The 26095-nt window shown below is 39.7% G+C and overlaps 2 protein-coding genes across 2 annotated transcripts in view; both read left to right on the forward strand.

The window, feature by feature from the left end:
- The first annotated feature begins 1904 nt into the window (after nucleotides 1–1904).
- On the forward strand, nucleotides 1905–11013 carry gucy1a1 (guanylate cyclase 1 soluble subunit alpha 1). The gene is made up of 8 exons (XM_056280602.1): nucleotides 1905–2306; nucleotides 2583–2650; nucleotides 2968–3059; nucleotides 3236–3951; nucleotides 6181–6666; nucleotides 8736–8879; nucleotides 9527–9681; nucleotides 10133–11013. The coding sequence occupies exons 1-8, from the start codon at nucleotides 2061–2063 to the stop codon at nucleotides 10326–10328; spliced, it is 2103 nt and encodes a 700-aa protein (XP_056136577.1). The 5' UTR covers nucleotides 1905–2060; the 3' UTR covers nucleotides 10329–11013.
- Nucleotides 11014–11775: 762 nt separating this feature from the next.
- Nucleotides 11776–26095, forward strand: part of gucy1b1 (guanylate cyclase 1 soluble subunit beta 1) — a 30893-nt gene continuing 16573 nt past the window's right edge. The window contains 11 exon segments of the mRNA XM_056280604.1: nucleotides 11776–11883; nucleotides 12199–12272; nucleotides 13743–13843; nucleotides 14073–14191; nucleotides 14391–14510; nucleotides 14512–14556; nucleotides 14558–14590; nucleotides 16666–16870; nucleotides 16873–16895; nucleotides 17113–17229; nucleotides 18420–18553. Of these exon segments, the coding sequence (XP_056136579.1) occupies nucleotides 11881–11883; nucleotides 12199–12272; nucleotides 13743–13843; nucleotides 14073–14191; nucleotides 14391–14510; nucleotides 14512–14556; nucleotides 14558–14590; nucleotides 16666–16870; nucleotides 16873–16895; nucleotides 17113–17229; nucleotides 18420–18553 (974 nt within the window). The 5' untranslated portion in view covers nucleotides 11776–11880.

The following is a 26095-nucleotide window of genomic DNA, read 5'->3' on the forward strand; positions in this document are numbered from 1 at the left end:
ACGCCATTCATCAAACAAATCTGCATGTTGTTAAACCAGGAAAATACTCAGCTTTATCATTTGTTTTATTAGATCATATCAAACATATTTTCACTGCTATTGAAGGGCCCCCTGGTTTACGATCGATCCCTCTGCCTCCACGAGTGGCACACCTTATATATATTGTAGCGAATTTGGGGGGGCAGCTTGGGACGCCGCATCCGGGACGCGAACCCGTGGCTCCCACGCCGCAAGCGACTACGTTAACGGACCCTTTAGTCGAGCGGTTAGCGATGCTTCCCGCGGTGCGGGAGATACGGGTTGGGCGGTTCCTGTGGTTGCCCCCCGAATTCGCTACGTTGGTGTCAGAAGTGGGATACGCGCTTTCTCGAAGGAGGGGGTGGTGTAACGTGCATGGATAAGTAGCCACGTTGGCTAACGGGTCGGACGCTTTAGTCGAGCGATCAGCGATGTCTCCCGTACCGCGGGAGATACGGGTTGGCGCCCCGGCTGCGGCAGTTCCTGTGGTTGCCCCCTGAATTCGCTACAATATATATCCATCATTATCCAAACCGCTTATCCTGCTCTCAGGGTCGTGGGGGTGCTAGAACCTATATGAAGGCGGGGGTATGGAAGCTAAGGTGGCGTTGTGAATATCGAAACCCTCCTGCAAATCTGAGCTGAGACAAGTTTTTTTTTAATTAGATGGATGTTATTGGTGTTATATTGGCATACACGATTTCAGTCTATGTAAAAGCTGCATATTATGAATCACTTTCATTGACAGCTGCTGGATCATCCGAGCCAACCTTCATGCCCACCGTGTAGTTATTTTACGTCTTTGTTATTTAATAATAATAATAATAATAATAATATTTGGTAAGTACGCCGGTGTCCTGGCCTCCACTGTTCAGACAGCAAACATGGTGAAACGTAGTCCCGAAAGAGATGACAAAGCTCCATGTTGGCAAACAGTGTTATTGTTTAAACTCAGAAGTGAATTTCCCATTTTAGCAAAAGATACTGAAAGCTCAGACACGATAATCTTGGCCGTGTGTTGTACAGCGTTATATTTGTAGTCGTGAGTTTTGAAGACTTCAGGAAACAAAACTCCAGGGGTATTTGATTTCAAGAAACAATATTATGACAAAACAAAGGCAATTCATGTTTTGATTTAAACTTAGGTGCCAGGTTAAAGTGTGTCAGATAATGACGTTGTCCTTGATCCCCATGTTGCGTTGGTACTTGACACTGAAAGATAAGCTGTGAGATCCTGCTCACAAAAAAAAAATCTGTTCAAAGCAAACGAGAAAATTATTCTCTTGATGACGACACACGTCCCCCTGTTCTGCTTCCATACTGTTAGATCTCTCTCTCTCTCTCTGTGTGTGTGTGTGTGTGTGTGTGTGTGTGTGTGTGTGTGTGTGTGTGTGTGTGTGTGTGTGTGTGTGTGGGCATGCACTGCACTGACATGTAAGCGATCTTTGAAGCGAGTGATGGCTTTCATTTTAATGCAAATACTGGGCCAATCATACAAATAAAAATAAGTTCAGCATTGTATGTACAAAATTTAAAAAAAGTTCTGGTTTGTTGGAGAAAGGCTGCATTAGCTTTGGCGATTGAAAGCATGCTACATTCAAAACAAAATGTAAATAATTTCACATGGAGTAAAGATCATTCGAGCCAATTTGATATCGTGGGACCCAGTCAAAGGAGCCATTGCACTGCACTGACTGGGTCGCCTACAAAGCATAAAGCTGATAGGCTGGTGAGCTATACCAACCTACTTGCACATGGATTGGACCACTGGTGTTTCTTCCAGCTTCTCATTGGCGTTTGGTACATCTGTGCACTTTCACCATTTGTCCACCTGATCGTCAATGAACGTTGTATGCGAATTTTGGCTTTGGTGCAGATCATTTGAATTAGGATGAAGGGTGGAGGTGCAGCCTGTCTGGGAATGAGCACCATGGATAGAGATGAATGAGGGCATTTCTCTCAGAAAACGCAGTTGCCTGACGGGGGTCTGTATACCTCTCTGAGATGAGATAAGAGACGCCAAGAGGACAAAATTACTAAACATGTTTTGCACGAAGCTCAAAGAATTGAAAATATCCGGAGAGTGTCCTTTCTCCAACATCGCCACAAATCACAAGGAGCCTGGAGACTTTGGGGAGCGCGCACACGACGCCGCCGAGAGCCCGTCAACCGCACGCGGGGATGTGGATGGAAAAGCCGCCAAGGATTTACACGCGCAGAAAATCAATAGGTCGAAAGTTAACCTTCATTCCCTTGGAGACAGCATCCGAAAACTGGCATGTCCCGATGTGAGTCTAACAGCGTTCATTATGTCACTTAGGCTAGCCTATTTCCTACAATTACATAATGTTTTTTTAACACAAATTGTGTGAAATAAAGGTTTGAGTGACAACAACGTTTGCCGTAGTTTTACCTCTCCACTGTCGTCCCTGTCAGTCTACGTTAGAAAAAAGAAAAAAGAAAGAGGGAAAACATGTATGAATCCATTGCTGTTACGAGTAATGCAGATTAGATGATGTTTTCTTTGGTTGTAACTAGACGTTGGATTTTAACCCCTCTTGTAGTTTCAAAGACTGCAAACTGCCTTTCGCCGATTGATGACAGTATCTACAGATACGAGGGAAACGGAAAGGTACGAAGATATTGTTTTCATACTTTTACAGCTGCTGTTAAATATCTACTACTACGTCTACTACTACTATAGTATTCATAATCACAATTTCACAGGTTTGCTATAACCTTAAGTATGGTTGCATATGGCCAATTATATTTGCAATAATGTGGGATGACAAAATATTTAGACTTTGAAGAGGTAAAAAAAAGGGGGGGTTCAAGAATAATTTGAATTTCAATTACTCCATTTTGCCACAGACAAACAGAAAGCTATGACATTATTGAGCACTTACGGTATCAATGTGCACATAAGCCCGATATATGTTATCTCTCCAGTGCACCCATGTGCTGTACAGACTTTTATCAAGATTGCACCGATGGACCAGAGCATTTACTGGACATGATGGAGACGTTCTCACGACAAATAGGTAATATGAAGTCTTAAACTTACACCATTGTGTATTGCAAGTATTTCTTGTCATTTTAAGGTTTAAAGTCATGTAGACACCCCCCCCCCACACACACACACACACACACACACACACACACACACACACACACACACACCATCACCTCACTTTTTTTCTCTTTATATGACCATCAGCTATCACAATGGATGCTGTGAAAATCAGCCTTGGCGAGGAGCTCTTTAAAATGTCTTTTGAGGAGGATGGACATATTTTGAGGGTGGTGGGGGGAGCTCTTCAGGACTTCCTCAACAGCTTCAACGTCCTGTTGAAACAGAGCAGCGCGCTGCCAAACCCGAACAGAAGGGATCCTGTAAGTGAACCTTCGGTGCTGTGCTTGGACAAGGATCCGGGTCTGCTTACTGTCTATTACTTCAACCCCCAGCCAACCACTGAGCTCTTCTTCCCTGGTGTCATCAAAGCTGCCGCCTGCCTGCTTTATCACACAACTGTGGATGTGTTGGTGGACCCCCCTGGCGCCAAGGACAACATTTTGCAGGCCAGCCCGCAGCCCAGTCTTCTCTACACAGTAGTTGTGAAGGATACAAAGAATCTAAGCCCCAGTCCCCTCCGGGCCACTTCAGCCGGGACCCTTCCTACCTCTCTCTTCTCCGCCACTTTCCCTTTCCATTTGTTCCTGGACCAGGACTTGGTCTTGGTGCAAATAGGACATGGGCTTAGGAAGAGGTTGACCAAGAAGGATGGAGTGAGGCGGCCCATCACATTCCAAGAACACTTCTCCATTATCTCTCCTCAGATCAAATGTACCTTCCAAGGTATCTTGACCATGCTAAATACACAGTTTGTCATTCGGATCAAGCATGGGGCCTCCACCACAGATAACACAGGGAAGGTAGGTTGATGCATCTGTGAGCTATGACCAGCAAAATAATCTTGGGGATTAACTAGGGGAAGAAGGCTGTATATCAGCATTAGAGTTAATTGGTGGCATACTTAGTCTGAAGGAAAGATCAATTTTAAAACCACAGAGAAGATCATTAGTAAATGTCAAACCATCTCATCCATCAAGGGCACAAATATGCTCATGCTATTTATATGATATTACACAGCAATTAGTATTTATAATGACCAAAAAAAAAATATATCGGTGAATGAACATGGTTAGAAATTACATTCAAACATAGATGGTGTCAATGAATATCCTGATAATTAGACAATATTTATCTTCCAGTTTTATGGTAGTCATTGAAGAGTTAATAGATAAAAACAGATAATAGTATGCAGTATTGAAGCTACCTACTAACATCAAGCAACTAACGGCATTAGATTTCTAAATTTTTGACATGATATTCTTTTCTTTCTCTTGGAATCAGATTTGAAGGGGTCATATGACAAAACTGTATTCATTTATGAAGAAATGTTGATGCAGGAGAATAAATGTGCCTTTCGATTAGTTGATTAAATCTCATTAAAAAAAACTTTAAGAATTTACATAATTGGGGTTTGTCCGACACACATGATCTATTCTTCACAAACAAGAAGTGGTGTTTTCATTACCTTCAGTGGTGTTCCCTTCAATAAAGTAATTTACAATAACCCCTCAATTGCTATAATTTATAAGACCACTACTAACATATTTCCCATTTACAGCCCCCCAAAGTGATTTAATAGTTAGTTTCATGCGCTTATTTGCATTTGGGTGAACAAACAAAAAAACAAAACAAAAAAAAAGAAGAAGAAAAAAACAAAAAAACAATCAAACTATTCACATTCTGAGTTATCAGCAAGGGCTGGCAAACAGGTAGAAAATACTGTTGTCATGCAAATTTTTTCTTATTTTAATCTAAAGATGGAAATAATGTTTTCTGTGTCTGTAACGGTCTATGTGTTCCTATAAAAACACATGAGCGCTAATGACGACATAAAGTCTATTTTGTCCCTTCCAAAAAACGTCTAAAAGGTGCACAGTTTGGTTTGACAACACTGAGTCGAAGTTCAGCTGTGTCGAGTGATGATCAGTTTGCCCTGACATATAGCAGCTAATCCCTGTGCTGTTCTCTTCAGTCTTACAGGGCTTTCACACTATGGGATGCATCCGCGTCAGTTCGGTACGGTCCACCTTTGTAAGTGTGAAACTACTGGACCATCTGGATACGTCTAGTGCAATATTTGTTTCCTTAGCAACAATGAAGAAAAACAAATCTTTAGATTTACCAGCTGATAATAAAAGAGGGATGGCGGCTATGGCTGCAGTATTGGAGCGCTAACGAGACAAACATACTGCTTGGTATTTGGAAGGGGGGTACAGAAAAAACTCAGGGCGATGTGTGAAAAACAGGCATATCTACAAGAAGGTTGCCGCAAGAGAGGGACGCTGCAGCATGTATTATTAGAATTAAAAAACGGGACCAGTGAATGGTCCGGTGTTTTAATTCTAATAATATCAGCCCGGACTGGCAACTATATTAATGTAACTTCAGGAATCAGGAATCAGGAACATTTATTTGTATTTCATTTCATGCACTTGCGTACATGAAATGAAACAAAATATAATTTTCCCCAGCCCACAGCAGTGCAACACAAAGACAAAAAACATATCCAAAAACTACAAGAACTACAAGAACACAATATCAAAACTACAAAAAAAAACCCAAAACAAAAGAAACAAACTAAAAAAACACATACATCCAACATATCCCTAAAAAAAATGTCACTGTCTAAGAGAGCGAACGCCAGTCAGGATGACTGTCAGAACTGCTGGTCTGCATGGGCTAGCAGTTAGCTTAGCCTGCCCCATGTCTGCTTCATCAGAATTCATCAGAATTCTGGAGTTCAAGTGATTGGTTTATAGTGTCAAAGCTCAGAGGAATGAGCTGCATGGATGTGGATGCATGCAGATGCAGTTCATCCAGAACAAAGTGGACAAGTGTGAAAGCCCTTTAAAACAAAGCTAACTGGGATCATGCACATTGAAATTGGTGAGCCGTACATGTCAGGAATCAGCTGCAGCACATGCATTTATAGTATGATTTCAGTCTGTTTGTGTGCCAATCTCCTAACCCTCTCAAGTTCCACATAGTCTCCCTTTTGTTTCATTCTCATGAATTATTTTTACTTTCAGCTCATGGACCTGAAAGGCCAGATGATCTATGTTTCCGAGTCCAATACTATCTTGTTCTTGGGCTCCCCCTGTGTGGACAAGCTTGAGGAGCTAACAGGCCGCGGCCTCTACCTCTCAGACATCCCAATTCATAATGCATTACGGGATGTTGTCCTAGTAGGCGAGCAGGCCAAAGCCCAGGATGGTTTGAAAAAGCGCCTGGGAAAGGCCAAGGCTGCCTCGGAGCAAGCGCATCAAGCTCTGGAGGAGGAGAAGAAAAAGACAGTGGATCTTCTTTTCACGATCTTCCCTGGCACTGTGGCGCAGCAGCTATGGCAGGGCCAAACAGTACAAGCCAAGAAGTTTGACCACGTTACAATGCTGTTCTCCGACATTGTGGGCTTTACAGCTATCTGCTCACACTGCACGCCAATGCAAGTGGTCACCATGCTCAATGAGCTATACACCAGGTTTGACCAGCAGTGTGGGGAGCTTGATGTTTATAAGGTAGGTAATCATATTTTAGGGGGCGAACAGCTATTTGAGCATTTGGTTTGATGCCAATGTAAAGGCTAAATCTCAAGGGCAAATCTCAAAGTTTATGGGTTTGTTAACTTCCGTTAAAAATACGAGGCTAAGGGCATCTGGGTGGTGGTCTATTCCATTACCTACCAAAACATCGGCGGTTCGAATCCCCGTATTACCTCCGGCTGGGTTGGACGTCCCTACAGACACAATTGGCCATGTCTGTGGGTGGGAAGCCGGATGTGGGTATGTGTCCTGGTTGTTGCACTAGCGCCTCCTCTGGTCAACCAGGGTGCCTGTTGGGGAGGAGGGGGAACTGGGGGAAATAGCGTGAGCCCCCTACATGCTATGTCCCCCTGGCGAAACTCCTCACTGTTAGGTGAAAAGAAGTGGCTGGCGACTCCACATGTATCAGAGGAGGCATGTGGTAGTTTGCAGCCCTCCCCGGATCGGCAGAGGGGGTGGAGCAGTGACCGGGATGGCTCGGAAGAGTGGGGTAATTGGCCAGATACAATTGGGGAGGAAAAAAAAGGGGGGGGGTAAATAAATAAAATATGAGGCTACCTACATATAGCGCTCTTACTGAATTTAATAGTTTTGCTGGTTTTAGGTCCATGTAGCATCTTATAATGGAAAATGATTTTGATATTGAGAACATTGAACACTAAGTGGCATGAAACATGATTTTGGCCTCAGAATTTGCACGTTTTTGTATGGCAAACCAAAAATTAACAAAATAAATTGAAATTTACAGGTTGATGGTGTCTATTTTTAGTACATTACTTAGTTTAAGGCCAAGGGTTACGTTTTTAAAAAAAACATTTTTTTTACATAGTCTTACCTATATAGTCATACTTAATGTTCTCATTTTCACTTTGGAGCAGAAAACCCCTCCTTGAACAGGGTGAAAGACTACTGGTATTAGCTTTAAGTTGAAATGTCATCATTGTGAATGGTTTCCCCCTGAAATAGCTTCATTTTGGACCAGAGAGATGTGATCGACGGTCATGTCCCAGCATTCCTTATAACATCCTGTGGCTTGCTTAAACAAGCCAGGGCTATTGTAGCTCCTGATAATGTTAACAATACTGAGAGAAATGTTTTGTCCTGATCCAGGCCAAACTCTTCACACAGGACGAGTATTTCATGAAACTGTCCATCAATTATTGAAGTCCTCTCTCCAGTGGCGTCTACAGTATAAATCACAATCGTGGACAGGTTCTAAAATAGTAATACACTTCTCTTGCTGTTGAGACTGCAAAGATGAGTAATTCTATGTGTAGTACATCACGTACCGGCGTAGGGCATATAAGGTCAAAATATTTTCTATGAAGTTATCATACAGATTCCAAACAGTGAACAAATTAAAACAATCCCTTAACAAATCCTGATCTGTATGCTCTGAGGACAGGCTGCATTTGTAGCTCAACTACCGACTGCCCCTGCTGCTAATCTGCAGAGAGGTTGGTTAATGTAATCACAATGTCGTGGAAGCATAACAGAGAGAGCAGCATGTTTGACAAATATCTTGTAAAACACTGGGAGGTCAGGGGTCTCTTCTGAACCCTGTTTCCACTCCACATGTCTCTAAAAATAGTTTTGTTTGTGTGCAGCTCACAGCTGTGGAGTAGTTTCTGCTCAGATTAAGATCTAAGTAGAGGAAGAAGGAGGAGGAGGAGGAAAAAAAACTTTAGAATTTCTACTTTGCCTCCAACTGCCCAGGGGTCAGTCCCTTTCAAAACATTATTTATTAATTCATTGACTGTGTATTTGCCTCTCTCATTCCTACTGCAGTGTGAATGTGAGATCTGTATATCGAGAGCTTTATAAAATACAAAGATGGATAAGATTTTTATTGCCATTGTTTTCTGGGATTTATTTTTTACCTCACGTAAACCGACCACTGTCTGAGCATGTGGGCTGTGTGCTGCTTTTCAAGGATATAGGAGTTGGCAAGTGCATTGAGGCTAGCAAAAACGCATGTAAACATGTATATTTTATGCTCCTTTTGGTAATGCAGCACGCATTCAGTAATTTTTCACCCTATCTAGTTGGAGACAATTGGTGATGCTTATTGTGTAGCTGGTGGCCTGCATAAGGAGAGTGAGACTCATGCTGTCCAAATTGCTCATATGGCCCTAAAGATGATGGAGCTTTCAGACGAGGTCATAACACCAACTGGAGAGCAAATACAGGTGAGGGTCCATCGTTACTTGAAGAAAAAAAAAGGTATTGCTGGGCTCATCCAACCCAGTAAGGGCTCACATGTAGGATAAAAAAAAACAAACTCAAAAGCTAGAACAAACAGGATACCCGTACACTGAAACGTAAAGGTCCAAAATCTTTTATTCACCGCAACCTTTCGGTCACATCCAGAAGGTCTATGTGACCAAAAGGTTGCACTGAATTAAGTGTTTGGCAGCTTTATTTTGCAGGGTGCAGTTATTTTTGTAGTTTCAAATTTTGATGATATTACTGTCAGGTACAGTTTTCCCAGGGAATAAACATAATGTTTTCCACCACATGCAGAATAATAAGACAGGGAGCAGCAGCAGAATTTTAAAAACTAGCAAAGCTTTTGTGGCTAATATGACAGAGTAAGGTTGTAAAGGACCTTTATGCATAGATAGTACATCACTAAGTATATACTACATAAGTACAACATCAATAAGTATAACACAGGTTTAACCATGTTGTTTTTTTCAGCAGTGGAGAAGGTCCTGGGATTGATATATTGAATAAAACTGCACAGTGCAAAGCATTGTTACACTGTTTTAGTCCAACTGAGAAAAGGAAATGCCACAGATTGAGAAATTAATGTGGTAAACGTTACTCCCCTCAGATGCGCATTGGCCTCCATACTGGTTCAGTACTTGCTGGTGTAGTTGGTGTTATGATGCCCCGCTACTGCCTTTTTGGCAACAACGTTACATTGGCAAACAAGTTTGAATCTTGTAGTCAACCAAGAAAAATCAACATCAGTCCAACAACACACAGGTAACACTGTTTCTTGACAAAGTGTCACCCACTTCTTCTCTCTCCATTGGATAAAGAAGTGATTGCTAATACAGTTTTTGCTTTACATATGCAATGCTAATATGGCTGCAAATAAAGCAGTATACATACAATATACTGGTACTCTGCATTTATACCGACGATGCTGCTTTTCTCTTTAATTTCATGTTTGAGTTAACCTTAGTAAAACATAAAGCACATGGAAGTAAGACAGGGTTAACCAGAGTAAATATAAAGCCACCACATTCAAATGATTCGATATACCTGTTAACGTTAGTTTCCAAACAAACTGCACCAGAGAGAATAAAATGTGCACATTCCTTCTAAAAGGGACATCTAAGATTGAATATAACAGTGAGGTTTCTCTACCATGAAAGAGGTTTCCCTATTTCCTCCTAAGATTTATGTATTATTTGTGTATGTTTTGTCCTAGATTTCTGAAAGACTGTCCAGAGTTTGTCTTCATTCCCAGGAGCAGACAAGAGCTTCCGGCCAACTTCCCTGCTGATATCCCTGGCATTTGTTACTTTTTGGAGGCTTTCGATAATAGGTCCTGCAAAGTTTTAAGTGACTCAGAAACAAAGGGACCTTGCCACAGCACTACAAACTTTATGCTTGAACAAGCATGAAATTATCTAGTGAATACAAAGCACACATCACTGTATATTTTGGTTTGGATTACCTCAAGAGATACCGGTCTACCAAACAAAGTATGACAGCTGCTTACTTTAAGAGAGATGCCAAGTTATTGTCAAATAACCTGTCAGGCCCATGTGCAATTCAGCGATGTGCACAGTTTGTGCAGAGGACTCACCATTCATATTTACTGTCTCTCTATCCAGATTTTAACTTCCGTGAAATGGATGAATTGTGGAAAACCGGTGTTCTTTATAAACTCTCATATGTGACAGGCTCCAGACCATGTCTATGTGAGAAACACTTTGGGACATCTTAGTTTGTTTGATTAATTAGGAAATGTAGCTAAATTACGTTTATCAAGTGGTCAAAATAAGCAAACTATAAACAAACAAACTCATGTACAAGGATGGAAGTTTTGTCACTGTCTTTGATCTGCTGCTCTGTGTATTATACAGCAATGTGTAATGGATATTGAACCAAAAACAGTATGATGTTGTTAAAAATATATTGCTCTTTCTTTCTCTCTCTCTCTCTCTCTCTCTCTCTCTCTCTCTCTCTCTCTCTCTCTCTCTCTCTCTCTCTCTCTCTCTCTCTCTCTCTCTCTCTCTCTCTCTCTTTTTGTTGCACAAAAAGATTTCAGACATTTACATTCACATCTACTAAGGAATTCTTTGACTCCATGGATACCCGATAGAGCATCCTGGTCACATATGTATGATACACACACACACACACACACACACACACACACACACACACACACACACACACACACACACACACACACACACACACACTATGGAAATAAGTCATGAAGGAATAAAACAAAATTTTACTATCAATGATAATGATTTATTGATTTATTGTAACTCTTAACACCATTGGTATTTGTAACGTAACCAATAAATATACTGACATGAAGCCAGTTTGAAGTGGGCATTGTTGTCTCCTTTTCCATAATATGTACAATAAGTCCGCTGATGTAAGTAATAATAAAAAGAACAGATAAATTACGGAAAATCCATCCATCCATCCATTACCCAAACCGCTTGTTGTCCAGTAATCACTTGATTTAAACGACTTTTGGAAAACTTACCATACTGTACATATCTATCTATCTATCTATCTATCTATCTATCTATCTATCTATCTATCTATCTATCTATCTATCTATCTATCTATCTATCTATCTATCTATCTATCTATCTATCTATCTATCTATCTATCTATCTATCTATCTCGGATTGATTCAAACGAAAAGAAACACGTAAAACTAATTCCTACAGTCGTAGCCTTCCCAGTAAGTGTGATATGGTAGACGTACAGTAGACGCCTCACAGACCGCCTCGTTGTCATTGGTCGGAACTGAAGCGCTTGCTGCTCCTCGACGTACAATTGGTCACGCTCGCTGTCAATCAACGGCCAAGAGGAAAAGGGGGAACGCTTATCCAGCGACGCAGCATCCATCACAAGCGATGAAGGTTTCCTACCGATGTAATACACCTTCTTGAAATCACGAAGTTTCGAAAGACCGTCTTTATAATGGTATGTAGTATTTTGAGTTATCCAGCGTTATTCTGGAAGACTGCTTGGTTTATGGAGTAGCAGCTTGTGTGTGTGTGTGTTTTGTTTCGTTTTTTTGACGTTTCCTGTCTACGGAGCGGTACTCGGGTGTTGTGCAATTTCCATAATTGTAGTCTTCTTTATCAGTTTATAGTTCATTAATGCACCGACGTGTTTGATTTAATAGTCTGTATTCTGCGTAGAAACCCATGTATGCAGCTATACAGCAGCGATACTTCTGTGCATTGACCGTTTGGAATTTTCTTCTCTTGGTCGTATTTTCCTCTTAATTTTCAGTATGGTTTTGTGAATCACGCCTTGGAGCTCCTCGTTTTAAGAAATTATGGCCCAGAGGTATGGGAGGACATCAAGTGAGTTTCCTGATCTGTTTTTCACTGTGACCAACTTTAGCCCTTGATACCAAGGCCTATAGCTCCACGAAAATGTCACCTTAGTTGTGCTTGCTGTACGTTGTTTTCCCGCTAACCAACAGCAGTAGTTCCTAATGGATCCACTGATTCCCTAGTTCTACAATTTAAGCCTTGCATTGAAATTCAGATTGCAAAATTAAACAGCGAAATGTAATAGTCCGTGATATTAAAATGAGCACATTCAGCCACTTAAACTACTCTACCAATTAATTTCACAATTTTGCTTAGTAACCAATAATCTAAAGACGATATAACCTAGTGTGATAATCTGGTATAGAAAATACTGGTTTTCAACTGAAAAAAGGTTGTGTTTCATACATGTGTATGTAGTTTATGTAAAATTGCTCATCATAATTTATAATGAGTGAACCTTTCACTCCAGTACAGTCCAACAAACACTGTTTAAAGTTGAGCTTTGTTCTGCAGATCAATCTTTAAGGAGTTGATAAATTTACGCTTAGGATACAACCATGTAGTCATGGTTCCCTGATGTAAGGGGGGGCTTGGGATTTTACTATAATGTTAACACACATCTTTGTCAGCATGCTCAAAAATTAGGCTCAGCCAAAGTGTATTTTTCATTCATAGTCTGAACTTTCCAAGACTTGACTTAATGTAAAAGATCAATTAAAAGAAGGGAAGAGGCTGCCCTGAGTATATATGTTGAAAGTGGTCCTCGCTCATCTGCCAGGACAAAAAAAATCTCAAAATAGTATGTTAATGGTACTTCTGCAAATGTACCACAATATTTTCTTTTTAATTGTAATTTATCAGTGTTGGGGTATTTTTAGATCTCTGTTACTGTAAATCACTTGATCGCTCAGTGTTGATTCAGCTGTTACCAGTTCTTATGAAATGGTCAGTGCCATGACTGCAGATCAGATATGTTTTCTCTACTCATCAGTGTCATCAGGACATTTTTTGATTTTAAAACAGGATATAGTTCAGCATAACGCACACACATTCATGCATTGTGTGTGTTTATCAGGAAGCGATGGAAGAAATCATAATGTAAGAGAACATCAAGCATATGCATCAGTTCTCTTAACATAACAGTTTTGTTTGGCTCATTAGATGTATAAAAGATATGCTGAACGTAAACTAGAGAATGCAAAAATCCTTCCAGTGTACTTAGGGAGAAGCGGTAGATTTTAAATGTTTTCTTTCCCCCCAGACCTTTTTTTTTTTTTGGTGTGGTAATTTGGTCTTTAGAGGCTGGGAAAACCAACATGAAGAGGTGACAAAGAAGGTGACAAGGTCAATGACTGTACCTTCATAATAAATTATAGTGAGGCAGCTACTTAATCAAGGTTGTCCAGATAGGTTGACTTTAAAGGGTCCCTGTATCAGTATCACTCTGCCTCAGTTTATTTTTACTTTTCATGAGTAAGAACTTAACTCCTCTTTTAGGAGGGAGGCCCAGCTTGATGTTGAAGGCCAGTTCCTAGTAAGGATCATATATGATGATGCCAAAACGTATGACCTTGTCGCTGCTGCAAGTAAAGTTCTCAGTAAGTGTCCACTACATGTTTCATGATTTAAAAAAACTGTAATTGTATTGTAAACTGCTTTGTTTGTGGCCACTGATAATAACAGTTCTATCCCATGTTGATATAGTACAAATAGTCAAATAAATGTATAAAGAATATTTTGAAATACATTAAGTGCCATGAAACAACATCACAATGCTTGACTGAATAATTGATAAGAAAAAAAACCCCTATCCTTTCTGTATTTCAGAAACCAATGCAGGCGACATTTTGCAGATGTTTGGGAAGATGTTTTTTGAATTTTGCCAAGAATCAGGATATGATACCATCCTGCGGGTTTTGGGGTCTAATGTCCGTGAATTCCTACAAGTTAGTATATATTGTTTGCTATACATTTCTTTGCAAGTGAAAGAAATCATTTATGAATTTGTTGTATTTAATGTATAGAATGCTACACTGTAATATGACCAACAATGCCCCAGCTAGCTTTAGTTGAATGTGCATTTAGATTGTGGACAGACACCCTTATCAAATATTGTTGTTTCTAATCTTTGATACACTTTTTCAGAATCTGGATGCATTACATGACCACTTGGGGTACCATTTATCTGGGATGAGGGCTCCCTCATTCCGTTGCACGGATGCAGAGAAAGGGAACAATCTGATCCTTCACTACTATTCAGAGAGGGGAAGGCCTCCAAGACATTGTGATTGGCATTATTAAGACTGTTGCAACAACAAATACATGGAACAGAGATAGAGATGAAGGTATGTATCCTTTCTGTGCTCTTGTGTTTATGTTGGATTTAAACTTAAACCCTTGTCATGACTCAACTGAGTCATGTGGTTTACCTTACTCTGTCGCTGACATGATGACTTCATGTTCTTTTTTTTTTAATATAAATTTATTTCTGATTTTTCCCTTTTTCTCCCAATTTAGTGGCCAATTGATCCCTATTTTAGTTCAAACAGCCCACCCTCATACTGCATGCGTTTGCAACTGCATCTCTCTGGTCGGCAGTCTCGAAGGTGACGCCTCGGCACTTTCGTGACAAAGCGAATCCAGGCCGAACCACTGCTTTTTCTGACACACACACAGACGCATTCCTGTGACGGACACAAGCCGACTCCGCCCCCCTCCCGAAGACAGCGTTGCCAATTATTGCTGCTTCATCGAGTCCGGCCATAGTCGGATCTGACGAGACCGAGGCGCGAACCCAGGTCCCCAGTGGGCAACTGCATCGACACAAAGCCAATGCTTAGACCGCTACACCACTGCAGACCCCTCATGCTCTTTTTAAAATCTCTTTTATTTAGTTAATTGTTTGATTAATTATTCAGTTTTAAGTTTTAGCAGCATGTCAGTGCAACTGCCCTGCATGTGTGTGTTTGATGGGCAGGAGTATATGGATGCATGAATTTCCTTAAACTATAGTAGATGCATGCTGGGAGAGATCATACTGGGAGAGATCATAATGTTAGAGAACGATCAAGTTTATGTTTCACGGTAGCTTCATAATGCAAAAATAGGACAAGTGCTGTTCAATAACAAACTCAGTTCATCTACAAATTGAATTCGGTGTTTTGACTCTGGGGTGTAATTTGAATGTTACATTTTGGAATTTAATTTTACTAACCTCATTTGCATTTGTCTGAATAAGAACTTACCTGCAATGGCACATCTCATCATATCTTGTATCATCTCTATTTGTAGGAGGATTTACACTCTTTAGCTTGGTACTCGTGCTAAATTTACATAACCAGGGAATTCAGTTTTGACTGAACATTTGTGGCATCATTAATTTTACTGGCTTAGTATCATTATATCGGCTATATATTGATCCCATCCATCCATCCGTTATCCAAGCTGCTTATTCCCAATTGGAGGTCGCGGATGCTGGAGCTTATCCCCAGCAGTCATGGTGTAATTTGTTCCTCAACAGCCAAACCTCAAAATCAATAATGTCACAAATCGTAAATTGTTAATTGTGTAGATTGTGGCATAAATATCTCTGCCGAATATGTGTATCTTAGCTGAACTCCATAGGTGTCTTCCTGCACTGTACATTGACAAGCATTCATCATTTAGCCACATGGTAAAGGCAGGACATGTTTTTTTTCAGCGCTTGTTTGTGTGATAGAGAACAGAAAATGACAGGTGTGCTCCAAATGAGACACCCAACTTTTGGAAATGTCAGCCACTGTGTGCCGCAGCAACTGCCTGTGGAGACAGCAGCTTGACGTCAATGTGCATCATGCCCGCAGATACATTTAATTATATTGTAATAACATACACTTTCATATTTCTATAATACTACCTGTTTTCATAATAATTTTTGGATTGATAAAACTCACCGTCACATCAGTATATCTGTAAGCAAATCATTTCAAAGCATTTTATTAGGAGGCTTGAGTTTTTTTTAAAGCAATTTGTGATACACATTTCAATCATGCTTCTGTCAGCTCTGCACTACTCTATTGCCAATCCATGAATTCACGTGACATGACCTAAGTTCTTCCTTTATATTAATTCAGAGAGGAATGGTCGTCAGTCAGTGGCAGTGTAGTGTAATGTAATAGGGCCTTTATGTGCACTAAATATATTAAAGAGGGCATGGTTATAGAGTCATGCATGTTTTTCAGAAAGCCCTGCACGGTCACCAAGATATGAAAGACCGTTTAAGATAAAATATAGTCTTATTTCGGGGTCAAAGAAGGATCTAAAAGCAAATACTATAATAAACCCATCTCTCTAGCTGTCCATCCATGAAATCCATAAATATAAACTTTATTTGGCCCATTATCCTCATTAGTGTCCAATTTGTCAACTACTTCTCATGCAGGTGATCCAACAAAAAAGTGAGGAGTGTGATCACATCAAATTTCTAATTGAGGAGAAGGACTCGGAGGAGGAGGCGTTCTATGAGGATCTGGACGGCTTTGAGGAGAATGGCACACAGGAGACCAGGATCAGCCCGTACACCTTTTGCAAGGCGTTCCCATTTCACCTCATGTTTGATAAGGATTTGATGCTCACACAGTGTGGAAATGCATCTATCGCGTGCTGCCCCAGGTGAGAATTCAGACCTAATATTAGTGAATTCTGTTTAATATTTGGCAAGTTTAAACATTATATCATGATGCTAGCACTTGTTTACATTTATTAATGTACTGACGCAAATTGAAGCTGGTAGCTGCACTGAATATCCAGTTGTGTAGTTGAGGAAGTACCTTAATGTAGTCAGATCACATTGTTATTGAACCATGTGTGTCCGGGTTTTATTCCCCAGCTTCAACCTGGCACCTGTAACCTCTCTTCGGTTTTCTCCTTGGTCCGTCCTCACATCGACTTCAGCTTCCATGGCATCCTCTCGCACATCAACACAGTCTTTGTTCTACGAAGCAAGGTAGATATAAATAAACATCATGTCAGTCACCTTTCACATCACCATAAACGTGGCTTTAATTTTTCTCACTCATTTCTACATCCCTGTAATTCTGTATCAGATGTTCATCACTCTACCTTTCTTTCTTTAGTATGATAAACTGTTGTGACAATGGAGAAAAGAATACAACTGAATGAAAGGATTAATCATAAGGACTGATTGCAGAAAACAGATTCATACTTATGTGGCGATGTCAATGCTCTCAATCTAAATAAGCAGCCACATTTTTTCGTCTTTCTGACAGGATATAATTATCACAGTGATGACAAAGAAAAACAATAAACTCTTGGTCAACAATTCTCCCATAGTCCCATTTCATGAGAGAAACAGGTCCTTTATATGAAGGAATTTTGTTTGAATTTTCAATTGAATATGAGACATTTAAAAATTATTTTAGCTCACGCAGCCTACAATGATTGTGAGACCACCAATGTTACTAGCAAACTAATAATAATGAGTGCAGGTTATCACTGTGCCCTAACATCTAAAGTAACACAATATTCCTGTGCATGATGCTATTCCTATAATGGTCCATAAGACAGAAATGAAGAGGAAAGAAATTAGAAATATAATGACAAAGTGAGACAAGGAGATTAGATCATTTGGAGTTTTGTACTATTAAGTATTTTGGAAAGGCAAAGCAGGACAGACAGATAGACAGATAGACAGACAGATGGACGGACAGACGGACAGATAGATAGATAGATAGATAGATAGATAGATAGATAGATAGATAGATAGATAGATAGATAGATAGATAGATAGATAGATAGATAGATAGATAGATAGATAGATAGATAGATAGATAGATAGATGGACAACTGGAGAGATGGGTTTATTACAGTATTTGCTTTTAGATGCTTCTTTGACCCCCGAAATAAGACTATATTTTATCTTAAAAGGTCTTTCATGTCTTGGTGATGTGCAGGGCTTTCTGAAAAACATGCATGACTCTATAACCATGCCATCTTTATTATATTTAGTGCACATAAAGGCCCTATTACATCATACTACACTGCCACTGACTGACGACCATTCCTCTCTGAATTAATATGAAGGAAGAACTTAGGTCATGTCACGTGAATTCATGGATTGGCCATAGAGTAATGCTTTGTTCACCAGTGTTTATAAATGTGATGTCATACTTACAGGAGGGTCTGCTGAATGTTGAGACTGTAGAGAACGAAGATGAGCTGACTGGGGTGGAGATCAGCTGTCTGAGGTTGAAAGGACAAATGATATACTTGCCAGAGGCTGAGAACATCCTTTTTTTGTGCTCACCCAGGTAGGCCAAAGGTTTTGTTAGTCCACTCAAAGTCAGTCACCATGTTTACATGCTCACCGAAAACTCAGACCGTAATGTATCTACAAAAGGAAAGATTAATTAAGAATGAGCTTTCCTTCTGCAGATGATTTCAGTTAAGATTTAATCGTTAATTTTTTAAAGTGGCACATTGACATTTTGAATAGGACGGGGGGGAAAAAATCATGGCTTTTTTTTTGTTTTTGTTTTTTTCCAAATAGTCCATTCCTAGTTCATAAAATTGGTACCATAAGCTGCAGGCTTGAAAGAGGATATGCTTATTGATTTGTATAAAGAATGGAATACTAAAGGTCTGTTTTAATGGCAGTTAATATGCAAATATTTTTCGTTGTCTTCTGTAAAGAGCCTAGAAAACAAGGTGTCTGACTACATCTGAAAGTATCAAGGTATCCCCTCAGTCTGTTTCTGTTACTTTGACTAATTTCATTGTTGTTCCATTTGAAGAGAGCACAAAATGTTGAATTAGTTCATCTGGACACAACATTTATTGAGAGAGAAATGTTTCATCACTCATCTAAGTGACCTCTTCAGTCTCAACTATTACTACAGTTGAGACTGAAGAAGTCACTTAGATAAGTGATGAAACATTTCTCTCTCAATAAATGTGTCCAGATGAAGAGATTCAACTTTCTGTGATTTTCTTACCTGGATTATTGAGCATGCATAAAAACATCTATTTAAAGAGAGTTTATAACTTTGGATATCCACAATCTGAAGTGAAATTGTCAATCTGCAATTTCGTAATTTGCGATGGTTTCTAGTGTGCCTTCAGTATCCTGAGATGTTGATTTTTACACTTACTGTATTTGTTTCCAGCAAAACTTTTTCAAGTTTCTTTTGTTGTCTGTCTCTTGTAGGAGGACTACTTAACCAATAAAAAATGAAATGCCCGCTGGCTATATTTGAATGCACACCCAGTCTTTGATCTTACTGCAGTTATGAGAAATTTACATTCAAGACATGGGCCATTTAAACAGCCTAATCAAATTATGTTGTCTTGATTAAGGTCATATTATGAGTATAGATACTGTGATTTGGACTCCAACATAGTAACAAGGTTCAGGCACTTCAACCAAAGACACATGTTTAAAAATGTATTTCAGTGGACTGTTTGATTCATTGTACAAATAAATGGTCATCAAAAAGCAAGCACTCAATAAATTATCCTTTTTCAGGGTCAGCCCCCAACTGTTTTGAACATTCCAGTAATAGTAAAAATAAAAGGTCAATGCTTTGGCCTCATTTTAGTCATGCACAGCCCAAAAATGTCATTGTGTCCAGCAGCTTCCTTTTTCGGTGTATGCAAGCACACACATCTATCTATCTATCAATCTATCATCGAGAGAGAGAGAGAGAGGAGAGAGAGAGAGAGAGAGAGAGAGAGAGAGAGAGAGAGAGAGAGAGAGGAGAGGAGACGAGAGAGAGAGAGAGAGAGAGGAGAGAGAGAGAGAGGAGAGAGAGAGAGAGAATGAGAGAGAGAGAGAGCGGAGAGAGAGAGAGAGAGAGAGAGAGAGAGAGAGAGAGAGAGAGAGAGAGAGAGAGATTAATTGGCTACTGATGTGCTTATTGACAAAACAGGCCACTTCTGATTTTCCCCGTTTCCCACTTTCAGTAGTCTCAATATGGGAGGACTGTACTCTATGAAAATTAAGGCATATAGCCTTTTAAATAAACAATCAGAATATGTAAGATGTCTTGAAAAGGGATTTGTGCATGCAAATATTTCAAGTGAATTATTCTTAAATCAAAGTAAGGGTCACAGTCATATTATTGTCATCATACAAGCAGACAGTTTTACAAAGGAAATTGCTGAATATCACATATGAAGGATATTCAATCGCAATCAGACAGCAGCTACTGTATTAGACTTTATTAAAGGACAGCCCCTTGAGATGTAGCAACTCATTTTCAAGGGGGTCCTGTAGACAAATACAAAATTATAAAACACATACAAAAACAGCATTACAATAACAAACATACACTGCAAATACACAGACACAGACAACTCCCTCACCCTTTCCCACCCACATCCCCAGTCTTCAGAATAGCAAAAATTGGATACAGTGACCTGGATGATAAATCAATTACATCAACATAAAGAGCGATCAAAGTGGTTTGTCTTCAAGAACACACAAATTAAAAGCATAACAGGTTGTTTTAAGATGAGAAAATAAAGATGTCCTGAAGCAGCAGAAAGAGGTAATAGATATCAGAAAAAGAAATTCCAACCAGAAGCAGCCGTTTATTGGAATGACCTGCGTCTGACTTGTTTGAAAATTCTGGGGACTTGACTTGAAAAAAAGAAAGAAAGAAAGGATATTGCACATGTCAGAGTGGATATGAAGATCTAGACGGAACCAAAAACTGTATCAAATAAGAAGGACAATTAAAGTAAACCCATTTGAAGATGAACAGCACCTAGTGAGTTTGCCTTCCAGATTTAAGCTGCAACCAATTAAGCCATTCATACATGAAGCTATGGTGAGTTTTATATGGACACCTAAAAACAAATCTACATAGATAATTATACACAGCATTAATGGGGCCTAAGATAAGTTGTCAAATGTGTTCTGGTACACAATGTCAGCATAATCAGTAATAGTATCAACTGAGAAATGATTATTTTTTTGACTTGAAATGTAAAACAATTAATTGAGCGATAAAGTGAGCTCAGACAACCATATATTCTTTTTATAACAAAATCAATGTGGGGCTTAAAGAAGAGTTCAGGGTCAATCCAAAGTCCAAGATATTTGATCGAATTAATTTTATCAAGGAGTGACCCTTGAGAAAATAAATATGCAAATCAAAGGGATATAAATGATTTTGTCACATGACAGACGCCACACTATAGGACTTCTTCTTATTCAATACGAGTTGGCTGTTATGAAACCAGTTTTGGACGAAATTAAAACCAAACTGTAAAGAGCTCTGTATTTGCAATAAATCAGAGATAGAAGTGTAAATAACAGTGTCATCAGTATAACGATGAACTTAACAGTTATAGAATATTTGAGGTAAGTCATTAATAAAAATAGAAAAAAAGTGGTCCTAGGGTGGAACCTTGTGGAACACCCTTTTTCAACATTGACGTCTATTATGAAGATAGGCATTTAATATGGAATACATATGCATGAATGAGAGGGAGGACAGTGGAATGGTGAGGATGCAAGGAGTAGAGGTGATGAAGGCGTATGAGTTTAAATACTTGGGGTCAACTGTCCAAAGTAACGGGGAGTGCAGAAGAGAGGCGAAGAAGAGAGTGCAGGCAGGGGGGAGTGGGTGGAGAAGAGTGTCAGGAGTTATTTGTGAAATAAGGCTACCAGCAAGAGTTAAAGGCAAGCTTTACAAGAACGAGCTATGTTATATGGTTTGGAGACAGTGGCACTGACAAAAAGACAGGAGGTGGAGCTGGAGTTGACAGAGTTGAAGATGCTAAAATTTTCATTAGGAGTGATGAAGAAGAACAAGATTTGGAACGAGTATATTAGAGGGACAGCTCAGGTTGGACGGTTTGGAGACAAGGCAAGAGAGGTAAGATTGAGATGGCTTGGACATGTGTGGAGGAGAGATGCTGGGTATATTTGGAAAAGGATGCTGAATATGGAGCTGCCAGGGAAGAGGAAAAGAGGAAGGCCAAAGAGGAGGTTTATGGATGTGGTGAGAGAGGATATGCAGGTGGCTGGTGTGACAGGGGAAGATGCAGGGGACAGGAAGAAATGGAAACGGATGATCCGCTGTGGCGACCCCTAACGGGAGCAGCCGAAAATAGTAATAATAATAATAATAAATTAAACTTATATAGCGCTTTTGTAACACTCAAAGTCACTTTACAATAAGGGGCGGTGAAACAAAACAACAGATAAACACAACACAGACATAAAGGGTTGGATGGGAAGGGGGTCTACGAGAAGGAGAAGTGGCAGCCACACACGATGCCAGCAGTACTCTCCGACTTAAACAGATACAAAAGGGCAAGAAAAACAAAAACAATAGCAACGTAGACATTGATTTTCTGGAGGGGTTTACTCCCATAGCCTATTCGTCTCCCGAGGTATCCACTAGGCAGTGGCACTATTTAACCCATAGCTGGGGGGGGGGCAGTAGTAGACGATGATAGGGATAAACCAGAGGAGTGCATTTCGAGTTAAACTAATAGATAAAGCTTATCAAAGAGGAGGTCATGATCAATCATAACAAAAGCCTTGGAAAGATTTCTAAAAATTGATCCTGTGAGTTGGCCTTTATCAAAGGAAGAGAATACATCATTAGTATCTGTCTTGATGCGTGTTCAATAATTCAATTAAGAAAATCAAAGAAGGTTGAATCAGTTCATCTGGAGACGTTTATTGACAGACGTTTATTAACATCGCTCAACTAAGTGACATCTTCAGTCTAAACCGACTGCAGATATCCCCACCCCTTATAAACAATACAGTACAATACAGTTGCCTAACGACCGAAACCAATGACCAGTTTCATATGCAAATATGGGGGTGACCATTAACTAGAGTTTCACTGTTCACAGAGGATTGGGGAATGGTTGCAATCACAGCATTGTAAGATGGCGACAGATGTACTCTTAACCCCCCCCCCCGGTTCAGGGATGGGCGTTCCTTCTTCACATAGTTGGCCTCTTTGACTCATCGTTCAAACCATCACTCCGCCCTATCAGTGATGTGCACATCCTCATCCCTGAAAGAGTGGCCACTGGCTTGTAGGTGGGTGTAGACTGTGGAGTCTTGGCCTGACGTGTTTGGACCCTGACACACCAGGCCGACGGTTGGCCATCGGCCAATGTCGGGCCGTCGGTGAGCGTCTGTGACGCTAGTTTTTGTGGTGTGTCCTGCATCGTCAGCACTAGTCGGACCCCTGTCGGCAGCTTTTCGGGCAGAGCCCGTCAGTGAGAGAGATCACTCTGATTGGCTGTTCAGCTTAGCGAATCAGTGCAGAACGTGCATGCTAGTTGGTCGTCGGCTGTAGTCTTTGCGGTGTGTTTAAGTGCTACTTTTTGGCCCAGACGGCAGGTGATGGCAGGCGACATGACGTGACACAACAGTCAGCCTTCATCACCGTTAGTCGGTTTGGTGTGTCTGGGCCCTTAGCTGTCCTGTGTGTGCCATTCTTTTAGCCAGCATCTGTTTAGTTTCCCCAATGTACAAGTCTCTGCAATCCTTCTGGCACTTAACAGCATACACTATATTGCTCTGTTTGTACCAGAGGACCCATTCCTTGGGGTGGACCAACTTCTGTGTCATTTTAGAAGAGACGTGTGGTGGAAAAGTTAGGTCTAAAACCCGATTGAGCTAAGGAGAGAAAAGGAAATAAAATATTGAACAGATTGATGTACTGTTGATAATTGATTAAAAATAAGTTTCTCAAAGATCTTAGCAATAGTAAAATGATAGAAATTGGTCGATAATTATTCACATCGGATGGGTCTCCATTTTTGAAAAGGGGGGTAAGTCTGGCATATTTCCTTTTGAGGGGAATTGAACAAATAGACAGAGACAAGTTAAATGAATCTGCAAGAGGATACATAATTACATGGGCTGCAAGTTTAAGAAATTTGGCTTCCAAACCATCTGGACCAGCACTACTACTTTTTTTTAACTTGCATATAGCATGAGAAATATCAGTAGACAAGATTTTCTTAAAGGAAAATGAACTATTAGAAGTCGTAAGTTTTAAAAGGAACGGGCCATACCATAGGAATTAAAGTGCTGGGAACCACCGATAGATGAGAAATGCGGATTTAAAGCATGGGAAATAAGTAAAGGATCTGAAATAATTTAATTGTTAATTCTTATCTGTTTTATGAAGCTTTTGTTAGTTTTATTGAGAATATGGATCAATTGATTCCAAAACTGTCTAGGGTTATGAAAATCCTGAGAAAAGCTATCTGTAGTAGTCAGATTTGGCATTCTTTGTTTTGGTCTTACATAAATTCCTCAAGTATCTGTAGGTTTCCTAATCAGCAGAATCTTTCGACGAATGATACTTGGCCCAGGCTTTATCCCTTTGTTTGAAAAGGCTGATAAGATGTGCGCTGAACCAGGGCAAATTTCTACCTTTAACTCTAATTGTTTTCATGGGAGCATGTTTATCAATTACGTTCGTAACTTCTGAATAAAAGAAGTTCCATGCATCATCAACAAAATGAATTAACTGAAATCTATCACAGTTAATAGCTAATAAATCTTGAATAAAACAGTATATATTAATATTCTTGCATCGTCTCAATATAATATATTTAGGAGGAGAACTTGGAATTTTGATTTTCCAGACACAAAATATAACAAAGTGATCACTTAAACAATCTGACATAACCCCAGGTTTCATTATTCTTTCAGGATTAGTGACATATCCAATCCAACAAAGATAAAGACCAATAATCCACTCTAGTATGTTCATTAATTAACTGGGTGAGGTTTACACTACCAAATACATTTCTATCATAGAAGGAGGAATGATCAAGCCAGTTGCTATTGAAGTCACCCAAATTAAACTTTGTAGAGTCATTAGGAGCAGAGGGAGGCCTATAAATATTGCAAACAGTTAAATGTTCATTATCATGAAGAATAATGTTAATGAAAAGACAAAATTAACTGGCTCTAAATTAAAGGGATAGTTCAGATTTTTTTTTTTACGTGGGGTTGTATGAGGTACTCATCCATAGTCAGTGTATAACCTACAGTAGATTGCAGTCGGCGCACCAGCAGTTTGGAGAAGCAGGTAGGAGTATAGACAAGGCTAGCAAGCAATGGGTCAGATTTTCAGCAGGTTATAGAAGAAACAAAAAGAATACAAGAAAAAAAAAAGAGTGATTATGACTGCAACAACAAAATGTTTGTTTGAGCAGCCTGGAAAAGCATAAGCACGCATCATCTTTGAAATCTTTAGAAAAATGAGTTTGATTCAGTCTGATCTCGCTACAGCACTTCTGACCCAAACAGCTGATCTGCAGGAAGTGTGATACAGGGCGCGGCACAGGTGCACTTATGCGTAGGAATACGGAAGTTCTACAGTTGAGAAAATGTAGTGCCAAAAAAACAACAACAAAAAAACAAAACAACCCCCCCACACACACAAAAAAACGGCTGTCTAACTGTTAGGTAAAGTGGTGAAAATACTCTAAATATATTGTGCTCTTAAACTGATATGGGTTTTTTTTAGGTGTGCCATTTTTTAGGTGGCTAGAATACATTTTGTTTCTAGCCCCTTCCACAGCAGTACATTGCTTGCTAGCCCTGCCTATACTCCTGCTTGCTTTTTCAAACTGACTATGGATAAGTACCTTACGCAATCCCTCTCCAAAAAAATCTGAACTATCCCTTTAAGATTGCATTAATACAGTATAGTTGACATAACCATTTTAATACCTGCATATTAAAAACTATTTTAAGTTCTAATCAAATAATAAATTATCAAATGAAGTCAATATTGCTCTTGTTTGGTCACATTGACACATTGAATCAATGAATGAATAAGTAAACATTAAAA

Source organism: Lampris incognitus, chromosome 5 (assembly GCF_029633865.1).
Source record: "Lampris incognitus isolate fLamInc1 chromosome 5, fLamInc1.hap2, whole genome shotgun sequence".
Taxonomy (NCBI): Eukaryota; Metazoa; Chordata; class Actinopteri; order Lampriformes; family Lampridae; genus Lampris; species Lampris incognitus.